The 20,283-nt window shown below is 39.6% G+C and overlaps 1 protein-coding gene across 20 annotated transcripts in view; it reads right to left on the reverse strand.

The window, feature by feature from the left end:
• Positions 1-8,496: 8,496 nt before the first annotated feature.
• Positions 8,497-20,283, reverse strand: part of rims1b (regulating synaptic membrane exocytosis 1b) — a 105,340-nt gene continuing 93,553 nt past the window's right edge. For all 20 annotated transcript variants that reach the window (XM_037543711.1, XM_037543700.1, XM_037543699.1 and 17 more), the window contains 6 exons: positions 17,562-17,779; positions 15,515-15,665; positions 13,132-13,238; positions 11,578-11,679; positions 10,356-10,495; positions 8,497-9,197 (listed from right to left, as the gene is read on the reverse strand). In XM_037543711.1, the coding sequence (XP_037399608.1) occupies positions 8,979-9,197; positions 10,356-10,495; positions 11,578-11,679; positions 13,132-13,238; positions 15,515-15,665; positions 17,562-17,779 (937 nt within the window). In that variant the 3' untranslated portion in view covers positions 8,497-8,978. The remainder of the gene's footprint in view (positions 9,198-10,355; positions 10,496-11,577; positions 11,680-13,131; positions 13,239-15,514; positions 15,666-17,561; positions 17,780-20,283) is intronic.

Here is a 20,283-nt window from a genome sequence, read left to right on the forward strand (position 1 = left end):
AAGACAGGCTTTGACTGTTGAATCAGTTTGTTTTTGAGCAGCAAAGACTGAACCGTCCAGTGTAGTGACCCTCCAGTGCTACTGATTCTCTACTGATTCTCTACAGCCTGACCAGCGTCTGCCCTCTGCTGGTGGAGCGTCTCATTTCAGTGGAACATCTACTGCAGGCAAATGTATTTTCTTATAACATATTTTATGTATATAAAGTTGGAATGTATTTACGCTCTAAACCACAACAAACAACGTACGACCTGTCAGATATCCAAATATACATACATTTACTATTTAAAGACAGCAGCGTGTAAAAGGCATATAAAGGTTCACCCACAAGGGAGGGGAGAGAAACAGAGAAAGGAGAGTGTGAGAGGGAGAGAGAAAGAGCATGGACAGAGAGAGAAGAAGGAGAGAAGGGGGAGGGAGGGAGAGTGAGAGAGAGGGGGGATGAAGAGAGGAAGGAGAGAAAGGGGGAGGGAGAGGGGGGGAGAGATGGAGAGAGGGGGGGAGAGGGAGAGAAAGAGGGCGAGAGAGAGAGGGAGAGAGAGAGGGGGAGAGAAAGGGGGAGGGAGAGAGGGGGGAGAGAGGGAGAGAGAGGGGGGAGAGGGAGAGAAAGAGGGGGAGAGAGAGAGGGAGAGAGAGAGGGGGAGAGAAAGGGGAGAGAGAGAGGGGAGAGAGAGAGAGGGAGGAGAGAGAGAGAGAGAGAGAGAGAGGGAGGAGAGAAAGAGGGGAGAGAGAGAGAGGGAGAGAGAGAGAGGGGAGAGAGAGAGAGGGAGGAGAGAAAGAGAGGGAGAGAGAGAGAGGGGAGAGAGAGAGAGAGGGAGGAGAGAAAGAGAGGGAGGGGGGTGCTTTTAAAGAAGTTACCCTGATGTTATGTTTGTATTTGTTATTACTGTTTTGTAGTTGAACCGTAAAGATGACTCAGATTGACCACAATTGGGCTGGGAATTCCTTCAGGCCTCAGAGCCAGTTAAGAGCCAAGGGTCATGGGTAGGGGTCACGAGGGCCTTTTGACAGATTGGTTACAGATGTTACGCCTTGATCTTGACGTTATTTCTCAGAACTGAAATGGAAATCCTTCGTTTTCTTTTTCTTGGAGGATCTGTTCTGCGGCAAAAGCTGCACAAACAGTCCCTTCTGAGTTCACTGTTCTTCTGATGTCACAAAAACCAGTGCATTTACATACATCCCCCTCTGCAGCCTACAGAGCTCTAGCCCCGCCCATTCACAGCGAAGTTATAAGGAGTGCTTCGGCTTGTGCTTTATGAAGGTGGCACAATGCAAGGCAACCAGTCACAACACAGCTCATTTACATACGGTACTGTGTAAAAGTCAGAGAGCACCCTTCATTTATTTAACGTCTTGTCAAAACAGTCTTGAGTACAAGTTGTTCATTTTTTAGGAGATATTTGAGATTATATATAAAATAACCCAGTTGCACAGTGAAGAACTGGACTAACAACAGCTAACAACTAACCACAGTGTAACACCTGGTAGACCACCAAAACTGTCCCCATCAGATAAACAGCACTTAAAGCTTTCACCTTTGACAGTGAGGAGAAAATCAAGTTCCACTCTTGATTCAGATCTGAAAACATCCACAGGAGTTTCTGTCCATCCTTCCACTGAGAGACACTCAGCACTATGAGTCAGAAAGGATGTGGAGCTGTCAAGAAGCCCAAAAGGAAATAGACAAAAAAGCAGAAACAAAGAAGCTCCTGGTGTTTCTCAGAACAATGAACCGACCACCCCAGAGTCCAAACCTCAACATCACTGAATGTGTTTGGGATTATTTGGATGGGTTGAAGTAGAAAATGCAACAAACATCTAAGACTGAACTTTGGAGGAGCGAAAAAATATCCCTGCAGGTTTCTCTGAAACACTGAAAGTGAGTCTACTGAAAAGAATGGAAGCTGCAATAAAGGTACAGAGAGGACACAATAAATACTGAAAAATGTGATATTATATTCAGTTGTTGGTTCTTCTTATTTTCTATTACATATGTTTTCTGCCTTTTTCTTGACTCTGAAAAACGAACAATTTGTGGTTAACAGCCTTTTTGTCTGTAAATACAACAAATGTCTCAGGTCTCAACCTCAAGACACAATCACCAAAGCAGTTTTACTGTGAGATAAAATCATGTAAAAACTAATTATGTCTATTCTTTGGGCATTTTTTCAGGATAGAAAACACAAGTAATATTTAGTTATATTGTCGCTGTCCAATGAAAAAACGTACATCTCCATTCTTGTGATTTTCACTTTTCTATATCATCTAAGCTACGTTGTTTTTTCTTTACATTGTGTGAAAATTTCATGATGAATGGACCATTAGAAATGCTCCAAAATTGCTTAGAATAAAACCTCTTTCCATCGACTTACATTGAAAGTAAAGAGTTTTTGTGGCCTATACTGTAAAGTTACAATCTTGAAGAGTAAGAAATAAGACATTTTTCTTCCACACACTTTTTTTTATTTGGAAATAATAAAAATGAACTCTTTTTTTAAATATAAAACATACACATCATTTGAGCCACATCTTTATACAAACAAAAAATGTTGCAAGTGAATACTTTTTATAATCCTAGTTTTTTTTTTCTCGACTCATTTCAGTGGAACACATACTGCAAGTTGTAAACAGTCAGCTTTTTTGTATTTTCTTGTAATTCTCTACCCAATAATACCGATAAAGTAGGATGAAAACCAGCCTGACATGAAAAGAAAACAATCTTGTTATTTTTGTTTTGCTTTGTTGTTGTTTTTCCCCCCAGATGAACATACGTTGTTGTCATAGTAAGCTGAAGTGAAAGACTTGGGTTCAAAGCACAGAGATGGCCGTGTTCTGGCTACTGGACCTTTCGGCAAATTCTTTCAGCCCACTGAGGCAAGATGCTGTTGGAGGGGCCTGACGGCGAAGTCTTGAGTTGGCCCCACAAAGTAAGAAAGGTTTCCGCTCAGCGGTCCCTCTGTTTCGGGATGTCCTCTCCCAGAAAAGAAGATCCTTGGCCCCGTTTGCAAATATGGCTTAACCACATGGTTATTTCATATTTACATTATATGTGCACATTGCATTTCACATATAGATGCAGTTTAATAGCTATATATACTTTTTAATTGTATATTGTCTGTTTTGTTCTAAGTCTGTAGAGATTTATGAGATTTGTACATTGTTTTATTGTCTAATCTGTTTTTTGGAGGTAAAGTATGATCTACATTGTAAAAGAAGGAGGTTAGATTATTATGTTCAATATTACAGTACAGCACATATTTCTGCCCAAAAGGATTAGAAAAGACAAACAAATGTGAGAATTTTAAATAATAATAATAATAATAAAAAGTAAATAAAAGTAAACATTCATCACCGGAACGGGGGACAAGTACTTAGATTTTTTTTAAGCTGATCTGAAAGTCTACCAGTGAGTGTGAATGGCTTTAGTTTCTTAGTTTTATCTCTTTATAATCAAGTACAAGCAAACTGTACAAGTACATGCAACAAACAAGCTGGCCTACTGTATGTGGAACTAACACATGTATCTATTTCTGTAGTATTTTTTTATGTTTTCCTTCTGTTTTTGTCTGTTTTACAAAAAAAAAATGTGCATGCAGCTCCGAAACAGTTCTGAGTCATGCTCCGCCCCCTCCCTGATGGGAGGGGCCAGTGGCTAATGGCAAAATCTGATTGGTCGCTTTAAACATTGAAAGATGCATGAGGGGAACTGGCTTTACACTTACTGATATTTTTTTCCAGAAAATTAAATGCCGTGAAAATGACAACGAATTCGTCAGATGCTCTTCGTCTTTATGAAAGAATCAAGCTCTTGCACTCGCACTCGAATGGTCCCTGTTCATGCAAGAGGAGCCGACATGGGCTGAGATAAAACTCATTCCTACAGTGAATTACGTGCTGTGGACATATCAGGGTGGCGCGTTTAAGGTTTTATGCTGTCGCTGTTGAGAGAAAACCTGCAGGCAATGTATGCTTCATGTTTTACAATTACAAGGCTAACAGTAAGATGAAGTACTTCTTGAAGAACCTGATCTCATAGGATTACTATTAAAGAAGGGCTGATTTCATGGAATGAAATAGAGCAGCTATGGCTGGTAAACCCACTTTTTGCAACTTGCACCAATTTTTCAAAAGATATGCCTCATTAAATTATTATGATGCAAGCAAAGACACTCAGAGTGGTTTGATATGTTCTGTTCTAGAGAAACTCCGAATTGTTCACAATGGTGGTGACAGGAACCAGACATCTGAAAAATTTTAGGTTTTACATAAAAGGGTTGGTCTGATGCCCGAGACACCGAGTGCGTTTAACAACTACAGAAAATCCGATTTTGTCAGCAATCTGACCGACAAGTTTACATGCAGAGGAGTAATCAGATGATGGGGAAACTCCAGGTTTACATGAATCAGACAGTAGAATCAGAAGAAGACGAGAAGAAGACGAGACGTAACATAACATGAAACTCAAATTTTGAAAGTTTTGAAAGTTTTTTTTTAAATCATTGCGAAATGGAAAATATGAACATACATCATCTAGAAGATTATTTAAATCCTTCATTTCATTAAGCATGTAGAGTTGGTTTCAGCTTCGCTCCAAAAGTGATTTGCTTATTGCTCGCTTATTTCCAGAACCACCGCCTGTCTCACATGCGCAGACTGAAAAATCCGAAAGAAATCAGAGTAAGAGTTCACATGCACCGAGAAGTCTGATAACTAAGCTAAAATCCAGCTCTCTTTATCAGATTTCTTAATCGGATTTCTAGACCTTACTCCGGTCTTAGAAATCGAAGTATGCTGTTCACACGATCGTCTGAATAATGAGATAACTACAGAAATTTGATTATGATCAAAATATTTGGTGCATGTAAGTACACTGAATGACTGAATTATGTACAATGGAAGTCCCTTTAAAGGACTAATCACGTGTATAAAATGTTTTCCTGTACTTTTTCTGTGTGTTGAAAAAAAACCAAGAGACTCGAATCTAACTAACGCTACAAGCCAATGGGCAGCTGTTGAACTCTATTAGTAATCGTTATGTGTAACATGTAGGACACTTTCATGACTTAGACCAGAAACATACTCAATGCCATTATGCTATTGCAAATGACGACTCCCAGGATGCACAGCAAATGTACTGCCTGTCTGTGTAAACACACAGTGCATTCTTACATAATTGTGTTCGTTAAAATACTCGGTACTCAAGGGGGTGAATCAAAACAAAATCTACTGTTCTTCTAACATCCACAGCCGCTTACATGCTGAGGACTGTATGCTGTTTTACTTGCTCTGTTCGACTGAAGAGGCAATAAGGTTCCATTCAGTTTTTGGAGCCCTGGTCAAGCAAACATAAGTGAACACATCCTTTAGAGGAACAAACTAAAATATGACAAATTTTAATGCAGAATTAATGTTTATTTGTGGAGTTTAACATACTGGAGGGAACATACTCTTTAAAAAGATGGTGCTTCAAGGGTTCTTTAGTAAAGAAAATGGTTCTATATAGAACCATGAACACTCTAAGAACTCTTTGTATGTTTAAATGGTTCTTTGCATTGTGAAATGTTCTTCAGATTGATGGACAATGTGCTGTAGATGGTACTATGTAGAACCTTTTTGAAAAGAGTTTTAAATCGCAACAAAAAGGGTACTTGTATTGCTATGCTATCTTCAACAGTAGAACCCTTTTTGGTGCTATATGGAACCGTCTACAGTGCATTAGAATGCAGTCCATCAATCTGAAGAACTGGAAAATTGCAAATTGCAAAAAACCTTTTCTTTACTAAAGAACTCTTGAAAAACAATGATTTTTAAGAGTGACATACACTATATTGCCAAAAGTTTTCACTCACCCATCCAAATCAATGAATTCAGGTGTTCCAGTCACTTCCATGGCCACAGGTGTATAAAGCTGTGCCCCTAGGCCAGCAGACTGCTTCTACAGACATTAGTGAGAGAATGGGTCGCTCTCAGGAGCTCAGTGAATTCCAGTGTGGTACCGTGATCGGACGCCACCTGTGCAACAAGTCCAGTCGTGAAATTTCCTCACTGCTAAATATTCCACAGTCAACTGTCAGTGGTATTATAACAAAGTGGAAGTGATTGGGAATGACAGCAACTACAGTAAAATGACAGAGTGGGGTCAGCGGATGCTGAGGGGCATAGCAAGTACTTTTGACAATATAGTGTATAGTGTATATACTGCTGTTGGAAAAAAACTTGTCTCCAATCTCCAAAACCATACGTTTACAGGAGAAGGAAAAAACCTACTTTACTTTTAACACAAGTCAATGGAACCAGAGTTTTTTCCAAGCCATTCTGAGCTGTTTCTTTTGGTCCATTCACTGTGAAATTTACATACAATGTAAAGAGCAACAGGCATTTTCAAAGTATGTCAAAAACTGAAAAAAAAAAACAAAAATGGAGATACGAGTTTCTTCTGAACAGCAGCGATATACATATTATATATATATATATATATGTGTGTGTGTGTGTGTGTGTGTGTGTGTGTGTGTGTGTGTGTGTGTGTATACATATTTTTTTCTCTCCAATATGTTAAACTTTTGCACATGCCACGCTTTATGTTTCACATTTTTTCAAATCTGTTCAGTTCAGTTCATGAACAGTAACTGTGTATTAAATTGTGTAAAACTATGTTCTCTGTATTCACTTATTTTCACTGTTTATACAAGCAAATCACTTCTGGGACAGACTTGTCAAACTGTGGGTCTGGCGTGAGTGTTGACCAGATGAAAGCAGGCAGGTGGTACTACACAGCTGTCCTACTGGCTGTAGTGTGTCTTGCGGCGTCACTCTAAGCGTAGGCAGTAAATGTGCGGTGAATTTTAGAAAACAACAGGGCGTGAAACCATGTTTGCATTTGCGTTCATGTACTTCATGTGAAGTACGTTTCTTGCCTAAGAGAGTGAGAGAGATTAGGTGGAGTAATGTTGGAATATTTTTTATGTTCCTAATGCTGGAAAGACGTCTGTTATGAACATGTAAGGTTTTCTCACAGCAGCAAAAACACGCTACATGCTAGCTGTTGGCACTGACCCCAAGAAGGAAAACCTTTAAGTTTGCACATTTTGAAGATAGCATGAAGAACGACTCGCTGTCTATCCTTGCAAATTTTGCAATTGCATTTGCAAAAGGACTTTTGCTCATTAACATACAAAGAAGAGCTCTTGTTATACAAAAAGACGGAGCATTTTAGAAATGGCGTAAACCAAGGTTCTCTAAACGCAGTCCGAAGGCCCACCTGCACCGTAGGTGGAGACGACTCGGCTGAGCTCTAGAAGGAAAAAGAACACAGAACTGTGTGTTGCAGGACTGGAATTGGCAAACACCAGCATGAAGGGCTGGTTCAGAAATTCAAATGATGCTAGCACAAACGAAAGCTAGCGGTGGCCATTTAGCATAATGCACATGATACTGTGCTGGTCCCCCTCCACCTCTCAGTCTTTGTTAGACATGAGAGCATGATTAAGTTACAGTAATTTGCCAAATCTGACAAAATTACATGTTTTGTTGATGTGAAAATAAGTGCAAATCCTCTACAGAGAGCACAGGTCTGCACATTTTGACTGTTTATCTGCTGAATTTAATATGTTAGAAAAAAAGTATAAGATAAAATGTGGCTTGTGCAAAACTTATGGCATATCTTATATTTGATGTTTAATTTCTAACGTGTTAACATCAGCAAATGAACAGAAGTTGTGCAACTACAGTCTGCAGACAATTTCTAAGTGTGCTCCCTGTAGAGGACGTTTAACTAGTTTCCACTTGTAATTTCATGTCATTTCACCAGAAACGTTCAAACTTCTGTTCCTTCTTGGAACTGCGAAGACTTTGGCCAATGGCTTTGTAAGCATTCATAGATCAAAACAACAGCTGCAACTGAGGCTTTAGTGCACTAGCGCAGATCGCTGGGAATGGCTTAAGTGACAGGGTGGATGACGTAATTGTCAGTCGTAACGCTCACTGTACTAATCATGGTGTGACAGGAAACTATGACAAGTGTCACGTGAATTAAGAGAAAAAATTAAATAAAAGAGCTTAAAGTGAACGTGTGATCAAAAAGTGTCTTTTTTTGCAGACACTTTTCTTCCAGTCTTTTTTTTTTTTTCTTATTCTCGGCATCATTTTCACCATGCATACAGTACATTAGACGACACAAACCTCATAAAAATTCGTGTGCCAGAGGTATGAAAAAGAATCCGCTGAAAGAATAAGACAAAGAGGAAACGTTTGAGGAGCTCGTGGCCTCCGTCAGTCGTGGTAAACATACTGAAAAACAAGAACTTTCGACAGAAATGCGGACCGCAGTTTGGGGTCCTCGAGGTTTAGGCACCAAGATAGGCCCTTGCACGCCTGGACGACCTCCTTGAAAGGTCTGTTTGACTTCTAACTGTTCTCCTTTTTCAAACAGGGTACATGGTGGGTCTCTACAAAAACCCCACAATCCCTTGGTCGGAGGTCGTCATTGTGGTTTGCTTTTTTTTTTTTTTTTTTGGGGTCGATACATTCTGATGCTCTGTTAAAAACTAGCTAACGTACATTTCTTTAGCGTGGATTTGATTGAAAATCACCCTGCTTTGATCACCGTACGTTCTCCGAGTCACGCTAAATTAGTGCTTCCCATGGAGTACTGCAGTTCAACAGCCCTAATTCTTGTGTGACATACCGTGAGCAAGAAAACAATAAGAAAAGAACAAACAAACCGACTACTTTGTCGTGGACAAAACTGGCAGAACGTACAGGTCTCAGGTCTCGTCTTATACACGCACACGAGAGGAAAAGAAACAATACGAACCCAATATAAGCGACAGGAGTGATTGTCAGATTTCATCAAAGCTTTTTTTTTCATCGCATTTTCTGTCTGCCTCTGATTGTTGTCCTGTCGGTCTCTCTCTCTCTCTCTCTCTCTCTCTCTCTCTCTCTCTGGTAGTATGGACTGTGCTTTGTACGTTCGTCCTTTATGATCGAACCCCTGCAGGCCCTGATGAACTGTCCAGAGATGACTGGGAAGCACGGCGAGTCAGCGAGGCAAGCGTGGGGTCTACTAAAGAGGAGAGTGGAAACAGTTTGTACCAGCCAATCACGTTGCTGGCCAGGTCCAGCTCTTCCAACAGGATTTGTGCTACTCCCATGAAGGATTTGTGGTCCATTCGTCCATAGTCTCCCCAGACAATCACCTAATAAACAAGGAAGACAAAAAAAAAAGACTAATCTCTGATAAGTCCAACTCTCATACCTATGCCCTGCCCTCAAATTCATTCTTTTGAAAAAAGCTTTACAGCTGTTCAACCTAATGGAAAAACTGTAGCACACAGTTCAGTTTTTAAGCAGCTAAATGAAAGTTGACTGACCAAGTATGCAAACATTTGGCTGCCCCGTTCAATATTACGCTTTGTTGAAATGAAAATAAGTACATGAATGCAATTCTGTACATTTTAATGCACAATTAATGCACAGAGCATCACATTCCCTCCACCAGCTTGTCTTCTTCACACTGTGCATCCCACTGCCATCACTTCCACTTCCATGTACCCGGCCACCCATGGGATGTAAAAGAAAAACATAACTCATCGGACCAGACAACCTTCATCCATTGGCCCAAGCTCCAGTTCTGACACCATGTGCCCACTGAAGGGGTTAGCATGACTGGTCTGTAACTATGCTTCATATGCAACATACTGTGAGTTGTGACACATTTCTCCCATAAGCATCATTAAATAAAATTCTGTTCCACAGTAGCCCTTCTGTCAGTTCAGACCAAAAGAGTTAGGCTTTGTCCTTGCACATCGATATGCTTTGGGCGCCCAACATCCTGTTGCCGGCTTATTCTTTGACCCTCCTCGGACCACTGTCAGAAGGTGCTGACCACTGCTGACTGGGAGCAACCCATTTCGGAGATGCTCAGACTTAGTTGCCTGGCAAAAATCTGTCACTCAGTCACTCAGTTCCTCACGCCTACCCATTCAACATGTCAACTTCTAGAACTGCCCGTTTGCTTCCTGTGTAATATACACTGATCAGGCATAACGTTATGAGCACCTCCTTGTTTCTACACTTATTGTCCATTTTATCAGCTCCACTTACTGTATAGGTCCACTCTGTAGTTCTACAATTACAGACTGTAGTCCAACTGTTTCTCTGCAGACTTTGTAAGCCCTCTTCACCCTGTTTTTCAGTGGTCAGGACCCCCATGGACCCTCACAGAGATGGTCATACTGTTATGTCTGATCGGTGTATTGTAGAAATGGATCTGCACTATTGCCACAAAATAATCAACATTATTCACTTCATCTGTTTAATTATGAAACACAAAGCTGAAAAGCCCTGCAACCCACCTGTAACACTTTACCCTGCGGACTCTCTTCAAACTGAAGGGTCTGCTGGTACAGTGGTTCGAGCGTTTTCCGTGCTATCTTCGTTTTCTTTTTGGCTACATACGCCCCATTGTCCAGCAGGTACACCTTAACATAAGGAGCTGAAAGAAGAACAAATATACCTTTTAAAGGGTAAAAGTTCCAGGTATAAGCATTTTAGCATACTTCATACTCTAGCATGCACCTTTTTGTGATCAGGTAGAACACTTTCTTAGAGAACTATTACTTTGAGGAAAACTGAGCCTGAGAACCTTAACTTGGAAAATGTAGGTCTACTTTATTACTACAACAGTCACAACATGCACCATGGCTTACATTATTATCACCTTGCAAAGTTCCACAACAAACCGCTCTCTTCTCCCTCGTTCCTCCATAGTTCTCCCCCCTTGTCATTCCCCTCACCTGTGTTTATCTTATAATCTTGCCTTTTTATCATTGTTCTTAGGTGTTTCTTCAGTCTGCATGTTGTTTTCCTCTGTTCGCTGTCCTGCATAATTCATTAATTATCCTTATGTCTTTCCCCTTGGCTGTTTATCTTTTACGTGTTTTTCCAGTGCTGTTTGCCTTTGTGTTCTTTGTTTTTTTTTATTTCTCTTTTTATTTTTCCAAACTGTTTTCCATACAAGGATTCACCAGGTCTCCATTCCATTAAGCTCCAGCTGCAAAATTAAAGTCACCTTATAATGTTGAAAAGTTAATGCAGTTGTTTAACTTAACATTTATATAGTACTGAACGGTTAATAGTGTTTATGTGATTGCTTTGGATTATTTTAAATGAAAGGGGTTATATTTGTCGTCTCGATTAAACTGTAGTTGCTGTAGTATTCCAGGTGCCTGCAAGGGTGTTGCTAGTTGGTTTCTATTGCATTCTGGCTAGTTGCTAGGTTGTTGTTAAGAGCTTGTTAGGGTATTGCAGACAGTTGTTAGGGTGTTGGTAAGTGGCTGGTAGGGTACCTCAAGTGATAGCTAGGTAGTTGATATGGTGTTTCAGGAGGCTGCTAGGGTGTTGGTAGGCAGTTGCAATAGTATCTTCAGTAGTTGCTAGGTTGTTATGGTATTGTATGGTTGCTAGATGTGTGTGTGTGTGTGTGTGTGTGTGTGTGTGTGTCTGTGTGTGTTATTCATATTATGCGGGTTGAGGTGAAATGTAGGTGAGTGTAGCAAAGAGGTTTGATGGACTGACCAGGGAGTGATTTGGATCCTGTTTTTTGGACAAGGCCCCGGGCACGGATCACCTCCACCTCCAGCCGGCCCTTCTTGTTTACCATGCCAATCTGGATGTCCCCTGCACAGTGTGGTTACGCCGGTCACAGCAAGGAGAACAAGAGAGACAGAGTATGTAGATGATGCTCAAGAACCTTCTCAAAAACTATGATCTCTTCCATGTGCAATTCTGTACAACAGCTCTTTCTTTCCTTGGTTTGGTGGATCACAAATAATGACTTGTGAATATAAAAATGTAGAAGTCTTGTTCATTTCCAACAGGCACAACCTCCACCATGAGCTTGTTATGCATGAAAAAGGCTTCCTAAGAGATACTGTCTTTAATAGTCTATAATACAGTCAACTTAAAAGTTTGACGCCCTTGGTCAAATACTCAGTCTGATGATTTTCTAAGTGATTTATTGAAGAATTTAACATATTTGAAAAAAAGAAAAAAAACTAATGTACAATGTGCAAATTTTAGGGTGTTAACTGATGTTCATGGAAACTCAACAAAACAAAATATAATTTGACAGAGGGTGTTCAAACTTTTGCATACGGCTATATGTTAATGATCCATTACAAGTATTTGTCAGGCATTATCAGTGATTATTTTTTCAGACATAATCACTGAACGGTGTGTTGTTATGAGCCTACACTCCTAATATTTGTCTTAAGCCTCATTATTTTATCTGATCTGAAGTTACGGTGCAAAATAAAACATCATGACAACGACTGGTTAAGGACTCTATAGGTAACTATGCTAATGCTAACAAACTTAAGTCTAGAGGTTCTCAAGGACACTGTGTATAAAAGGCCATGTTACCTTGTAATCCCAAAAATTCAAATTAACCAAGGATTCAATACATTTCAAAAATGTTTGAAAAAACAATTATTTAAAATTTTATTTCATAGACATTTATGATTTTTTGACTAAATTTCTGAGGCAATGCCCAGCATACAATACTGTACAGAGCTCCCAGGCGTCTCATTCATTTTGGCTGTAAGTTTATTCCTGCCTGTAAAAACGCTAAATAACATTAGAATAAATGTAAAGCACAGGTTTGGGTCCTGCTGCACTCCATTTATTACTTGGATTTGATCATTTAATGAAGGATTTGTTATTAGGTTTTGGATGGTAACAGTAAATACTGGACTTCCTTGAGGAGAGCTTTGGAAATCGCTTAGCTAACATAGTGAAACACTAAAAGTAGCATTGGTTATTTGTATTTGTTCTAGTGCTATTTTTTTAACATATAGATGTTTACTGCCTATATAAATAGCTTTAAATATCATTTTCACAGATGCCTAAGACATCTGCACACTACTTTATAATGTGGAGATTTTGTGGACCACTGACCTAGAACATGAAATTGTTCTTTACATCTAAAATACAAAATGAAATTTGAGGAAAAATATCTTGATCATTACTGCTTCACATACTGGTGAACACATTCATTCCAGTGAATGCAAAAGAGATACATAAAAGAAAGTGTCAGACCAGGACAGAAACATATAGAGTGGTGTAACTGACCAATAGAGGGCGTGGCTAGGGTTTGTCGGCCAACCAGCTGGGCGGGACCCAGTCCATCCAGGAAGTCACTGAACTGAGTCTCCACTCTCACAGCCGGGAAGATGGGACTGTGCAAAACAAAACAACAAATAAAACATACAGATAAAAAAAATATCACATCACATGGACAAAATGCTAGTGCTGTGATATGTCTTGCAATCACCGTCCTGCATTATTTTGACCAAAATAAGTGACTTTTGTTGGATTGCATTGTGATTAAAAGCCAGTACAAAATACCAACTAAAACCAATACATTGTGCAGTCCTATTCATGGCTGCCCACAGTAAGGGGCATCATACAACCCTGTGGTGAACTGCTCTGACCACAAGCACTGCTGCAAACCATTATAATGCTGTTTTTTTTGAGGAATGCTACCACATTGCACCTTTTCTCTCTCCAGCCCTTTCCCCAATCACAGTGGCTCTGTAAAAAAGAACGGCGGGCACTGAGCCGCTTCACCGTAATTAAACAAATGTCAAAGAAAATTGACGAGACATTTTATGGGCTCTGTTTAGCCACAGTGCAAACATTTGACTGACAGCTAGGTTTCCACGGCAACGCACAGGGCTGAAACTATTTCTGGATAAAAACAGTGCTTGTATAAATTGGTGCAAACATAGCCTGTGCAATAGATGATGCACAATGTGGACAGATGCTTCATGTATATCATATATTAAATACTTATTTGTACTGCAATACCCAACCAAGACTGAAATCTCATTCATTCAGCTGGAGTCTGTAGAAGTTACATTCTTAAAAGTACATCACAAGAAGTAGCAATAAAGTAAAACAATATAAGCAACTACTCTAAATGATACACTAACTACTCAAATGATACACTAACTACTCGAAATGATACACTAACTACTCTAAATGATACACTAACTACTCTTTTAATGATGCAGTAACTACTCTAAATGATACACTAACTACTCTTAATGATGCAGTAACTACTCTAAATGATACACTAACTACTCTAAATGATACACTAACTACTCTAAATGATACACTAACTACTCTAAATGATACACTAACTACTCCAAATGTTGCACTAACTACTCTTTTAATGATGCAGTAACTACTCTAAATGATACACTAACTACTCTAAACGATGCACTAACTACTCTTAATGATGCAGTAACTACTCTTAATGATGCAGTAACTACACTAAGTAATTCAGTAACTGCTCTAAATGATGCAGTAACTACTTTAAACAATTCAGTAGCTACTCTAAATGAAGCAGTAACTACTATGAATGATTCTGTAGCTATTATGAATGATAAGTGCCAGGCACAGTAGCAGTTTCTTTCTTCATACCATCAATCTCATCTGCCGGCCATAGCTACTTCTATGTTTTTTCACTAGATAGTTATTACACCCTGCTTCAGACTCCTACCATCGTGCACAACAATTTCATTCTTATGCATGACGTAGATTACTGTTGTTTGCACTACCACACATTTATGTATACTGCTTGTCCCTACATAATCAGTATATTGCTTGTATATTGTGAATTGTCTGTTAATCACATGTCCATAAGTGTTGCTTGTATACCATGTATACTTTGTATATTGTATATTGTCTGTAAATGATTTGCACATTGTTTGTATATTGCACTTAATACTAGAGAGACACCAACGTCTCAAACCAAAGTATGTCAACATACTTCAACTATTCAGTAACTATGAATGACTTAGTATCGACTATGAATAATTTAGTAACAACTATGAATGATTCAGTAACTAAAGTATTCAGTGACTACTACTGGTGATTTAGTAACTACTAGAAATTATTTTGTAAATACTAGAAATTATTTAGTAACTACTCCAAAACGACTCAATAACTTCTACTACTCAACTGGTCAGTACTACTAATGATTCATAACTGCTCTAAATGATTCAGTAACTACTTTAAATGATGCAGTAACTACTATGTATTATTTAGTAACTACTATGAATGATTCAGTAACTACCCTAAATGATTCAGTAATGACTAAGAACTATTCAGTATCAACTATGAATGTCTGAGCAACTACTTTGATTGATTCAATAACTTTTTTTAAATGATTCATTAACTACTGTAAATGATCCATTAATTACTACAAGTAATTCAGTACTTGAATTTATTCATCAATTACTATGAATAAGTCAGTAGCTACAACAGATGATTCAGTAACTGCTATAAATGATTCTGTAACTACAAGGAAACTAATATGTACATTATGTAGTTATGAGAGTGAGTACAGCAGATCTTTAGATCTTTAAGTGGTTTTAAGTTATAATCATTTAATGTGTTTACAATCTAAAAACATAAAAATAAGGTATTAAAGAATAAAGTGGCTCACCTTCCCTCAGAGTTGTAGCTGGTCATGCTGCCGTTGTTGGACTCACGACTAGGTTGCCGGCTCATGTTGCGCTGCAACTCCACGGCCATGCCCGTCTCCTGACTCCGCTGGATTGTCGTCCCACCTCCTTTTGACTTCTTATTAGATGCCTCTGAAGACAGACACATGGGACAGCCAATAAATACAACAGTCTAAAAAAAGTTCATTGAAGTTCATGGACATGTGATTGCCTTTACAGATATCTGTAAAAAATACTAACAAAAATGAAACACTGTTTTAACCACCAAACTTATACCTACACTTATCGGCCATTATATCGCAAATGCCTGTCATATAGATGCACTTTGTAGGTTTACAGTTTATGACTGTAGCCCATCTGTTGCTGCACAGTTCATCAGCCCTCTTCAACCCCATCCATAAATGGAGACTACCATAGGAACACCTTTGACCAGGTGTTATTTTAGTGGTGGACCATATTTAACAGAAGGTAAGCGATTCTGAGTGTAGTACTGTGATTTTGTCTGCAATACAAGTTACAGCATTTAGTACTGTGATGCTGTTCCATACATTTGTATTAGCTTTTAGGCAACTGTAATACTGCAAAACAGCTTATTAAACCAGTCAACAAGCACTACCCCAAAACCTTCATCATAAAAAGTGCTTTAAATAACAGTGCAAGCTGCAAATATTAATGTAATTTCACAGCTGCTGTGTGTATGAGTCAGCAGTGCAAGGCTAACAGCTCACTCCCCACTTGCCAGAAACAAAGGCTCCATCTCTTTAGCCTGAATCTGTGTGCTTAGAAAGGCAGGAGAGAACAGAGCAGAGTCTCGCTCCAGGCCGCAGAGTTCTCTAATGTGCTTTTATGTTGGCTTCAAAGAGAACAAGTGCAGCAGTGCAAGTACCAACCCTCTGTACCTCACCCTCCCCTCCTCACAAAGCTTTCTTCTGGTGAATGATGGCGAGTCAGTCCTCGTTTCTAAAAAGGCCATGAAATGGCCACAGGTGCTTTTATCAAAGGGAACACTGGTCAGGTTTGATTGGGGTTGGACCTTTGTCTGCAGCGTTTCTAAAACCTTTGGGTATACAGCCCCAAAAGAAAATATTTCAGAAAATATTATTTTAACAGAATTAAAAAAAAAATATGCATAAGGAATAAGACCTAAGGTCCACACTCTAAAAGAATGTGCCGAAACAGTCCTTGGAGCAGTGCAATCAAACAATGTGGGGGGTACAGGAGGTACTCCAAGACCAGGGTCGGGAATTTGTGCAGTAGAAGTGCCATATTTAGTTTCCCAAGGAACTTTTCCTGGGATGCTTCTTTACAGGAACACAGCAGCCAGTATCCAACCATATTATCATCTTCTATATCTGTAGCATATGATTACCACAGACAATGATTAGGAGGCATTTTCCTGCACTTAGTAAAAGAATAGAAAAACTGTTCAAGCAATGGAGTGAAGCATTTGCTTCATCATCAGGGTTTGTAAGTTTGATCCCAGTGATGCCACAGCCACCTGCGTCTTGAGAGTCCATGAGCATAATTATCCTTGCTCTTTCTGATGACCCTCCCTCTATTCCCACCACTCATGTTTTTATTTTGTTTGATTTTAAGAAATTTAACAATTAATTAAATAATTAAACTGGCAATCAAATTTGACAATTTGGAGTTCACAACTTAATTATCTCAGTCAGAAAAGCACAGTTTAACTAAAACTATTGGTGTCTGCTTCATTTTTCACTATATTATATTATATTGGTCAAAACATATCACTCAGGCCCCACACTAGTGTTAGAAAGTGTAAACGATGATTTAGCTTCTATTGTTTTGCACCATAAACTAGGAAATCACTCCATACGCATTAATGGAGCTCTGAATGAAGGTGATGCTGTGATGAGGCAAAGTGAGAGGAAGCGCAGAAGTCATAAGAGTTTGATTAGTCGGTTATCTGAATAACAGCTAACAGATAAATTGAACATAGAAATAATCATCCACAGCATCCCTACTTAGCAATGCTGAAAGGACACTGAAAGAGTGACCACTGACCCGTTGGACTGATCTGGGAGGTGCTCCTGCTGCGACGGTTACCCACGATGGCCACAAAGCGGGCGTTGAGGCTGGCACGACGTTTCTTGCTGCCACTGCCCACCGTGCCCAGCGCCGTGTCTGATTGGCTGCCATCTGTACGCTCAGATGCATTGATGTCACCACTTACGCTCGTGCTCTTCAGCATGCTGCGGCCTGCAGAGGTCCGCACCTGCCGACTGGAGGAAGTATGGTTCAAAGTTAAGCCTACATAGTAAAGCTCAGAGACGCTGACCAGAGGGCAGAATTTTAAGGGTTTATCATGATGAGATGAAGCACTATCATTGTCTTTGAGATAACAATCACTTTGGCAAAGTCTGTGAGTGCTTACATTTTGGCCCAATCCATTTGTATAACATGTCATAATAAGACTTGTACACAGAGTCCTCTGACTTTATTGGAACCATAGTAAAAATTGCAAGAAAGGCTATGAAACAATGAAAGAAATATGAAAGAAATTTGAGCAGGTACAACACCTCTAAGAAAAAAACACATGAACCACAGCTTCTGCCTCTGCATTAATACTTTAGTGTGGCTTTTGCCAAGACAGAGTCTTCTCTTGTGATGCTGACTGACGTGTAATAACAATAATTGCTGTTAATGGAAGAAAACCTTATATCTCCTTAAGGTGGTAACTTTACAGGAGAAAGAAAAAACCTGCTTCACTTTTAACGTAAGTTAGTGGAACCACAGAATTGTTGCCAAGTCATTTTGATCCATTTCTTTTGGTCCATTCATCATGAAATTTATACACAATGTAAAGGGTCAAGTATTTTCAAATTATGCCAAAAACTGATTAAAGACAAAAATGGAGATACGAGGTTTTCTTTCTACAACAATGATATAAAAAAAGATCTGAGACCATTCTACCATAAAATATCTTGTTCTTGTTTCTTAGAAGAACCCCCTGTTCTACTCAGCCCACAGTTTTTAATGGAGTTTAGGTCAGAAAACAAGAATGGCCATTTTGGTCTTCCACCATTGCTTTGCTGGGAAGTTTCAGCCCTGAGCCAATCTTAGCCTGCTGGCAGAGGCAGCTAGACGACCTAAAATCTGAGTCCGTGAAGACATGAGTCCTAAGAAGATTTCCAGTGTCTCTGGAATTAAAACAGAACCAGAACATTACACTTCCACCACCATGCTTCACTGCACTGGGTCCTTTTTTTTGCATGACCTTAAGTGTCCAGTTAGATTTCTGATCACAGAAAGTTTCTTTGACGTTCTAACAGTATAGTGAACTCTAGGTGAGAGTGAAAACTAGGCGCTTATGTTTGTGACTTGACAACAGTTAAGGCTTAATTTTTGCAAGCATTCCAAACAGTTTTCTGGTATGGAGGCAGCATTAGTAGTAGATTTGGTGGAGAAGGATCTGCACAGAATACACATAGTGGTGCCAATAATTGTGGTCATGTGTTTTCTTTGCATCTTTTCTTTGAATAATAGATTTGACCTCTTTTAAGGTTAGATGACTTTCATATTTTCATGACAGCATCAAGCTGATAACCAACAAAGCCTTCTCAGCTCATCTTTACAAAGGGTGCCAATAATTCTGGAGAGAGCTATTGATGTGGTTCTTTTTGTTTCAAATGACATTTGATGTAACAGAAATAAGTAAGCAGTACTTTGGTCAGTTTGTCCTGTGCTGTAGCCAACATGAAACTCTGCTTTATGTCAAAACAAAAGGATGCTAACTGCTAATTTTCCACAGTCATTCACATTTGTCTTCCTTAAGGCAGCAGTAAACCAAAGCTCTCTGGTGCCCTCTGGGGCTCTGGAGGAGTTGGCGTGTGCCTGCACCCTCTGAGGGAGTTAAGGTGCTGCAAGATTGCCTGAACATGCTCTCTTCACCAGCTACCGGGCCGGTCACAGCATTCTCCTGCCCAGGGAAGGGTGCACTTGTGGTGGGCAGGGGGAGAGAGGAGGTGGGCCTCTCTTCTCCAAAACGCAGAGGGGTAAGAGAAGGTCGGGCTGCTAGAGGGCTAATGCTGGGTGGAAGGGGAACAGGTGCTGAAACGGGGTCCAAACACTGAAGATATGACCGGAGGCATGCAAGGAGGGCTCTAAAAGACATACACGCATTACACATGACACAGAAAACACAGCACACAATGATATACACACAGGACATGCAAACACGTGCACAGAATGGAGATACATGGTGAACAAAGAGAAGCACTGAAATCACTTGATTTAAATGTGGAAATTGTTTTGGCTGGAAGTTCTACACTATGGTACTGAACACAAGCTACAAACCAGCCTTCATTTATTACATTTCCAGGAACTGATGCTCACGTTCAAACAGAGTAAATTCAGTGCAGCATGTTTTCCAGTGATTGCTGGAGCAAAGGGAAATATATTCAGGTTTACAACAGATGAAAGTGAAAAGATCAGTGGCTGATTTGTGCAGCTCATGCAGGAATAGAGAAGGGAAATCCATTGTCAGAGCAGGAAGGTTGTCTCGATTTTAACTTTGATTACATTTGGCTTGTTAGTGGATGAATCTGCAGTTTGATGGTGTTATAACTTGGCTATTAAAGCTGTCACAATTACCCCATTTAAAATATGCAATATGCATGTAACTTTTTGATATATTAGCAGTGGTTAGTTGGCAGTTTATATGATGATGCACACTTGAAATCTGTCACTGCTCTGTCTTACACAAAGTAAACTACAAATTACTTCT

Source organism: Pygocentrus nattereri, chromosome 12, assembly GCF_015220715.1.
Source record: "Pygocentrus nattereri isolate fPygNat1 chromosome 12, fPygNat1.pri, whole genome shotgun sequence".
Taxonomy (NCBI): Eukaryota; Metazoa; Chordata; class Actinopteri; order Characiformes; family Serrasalmidae; genus Pygocentrus; species Pygocentrus nattereri.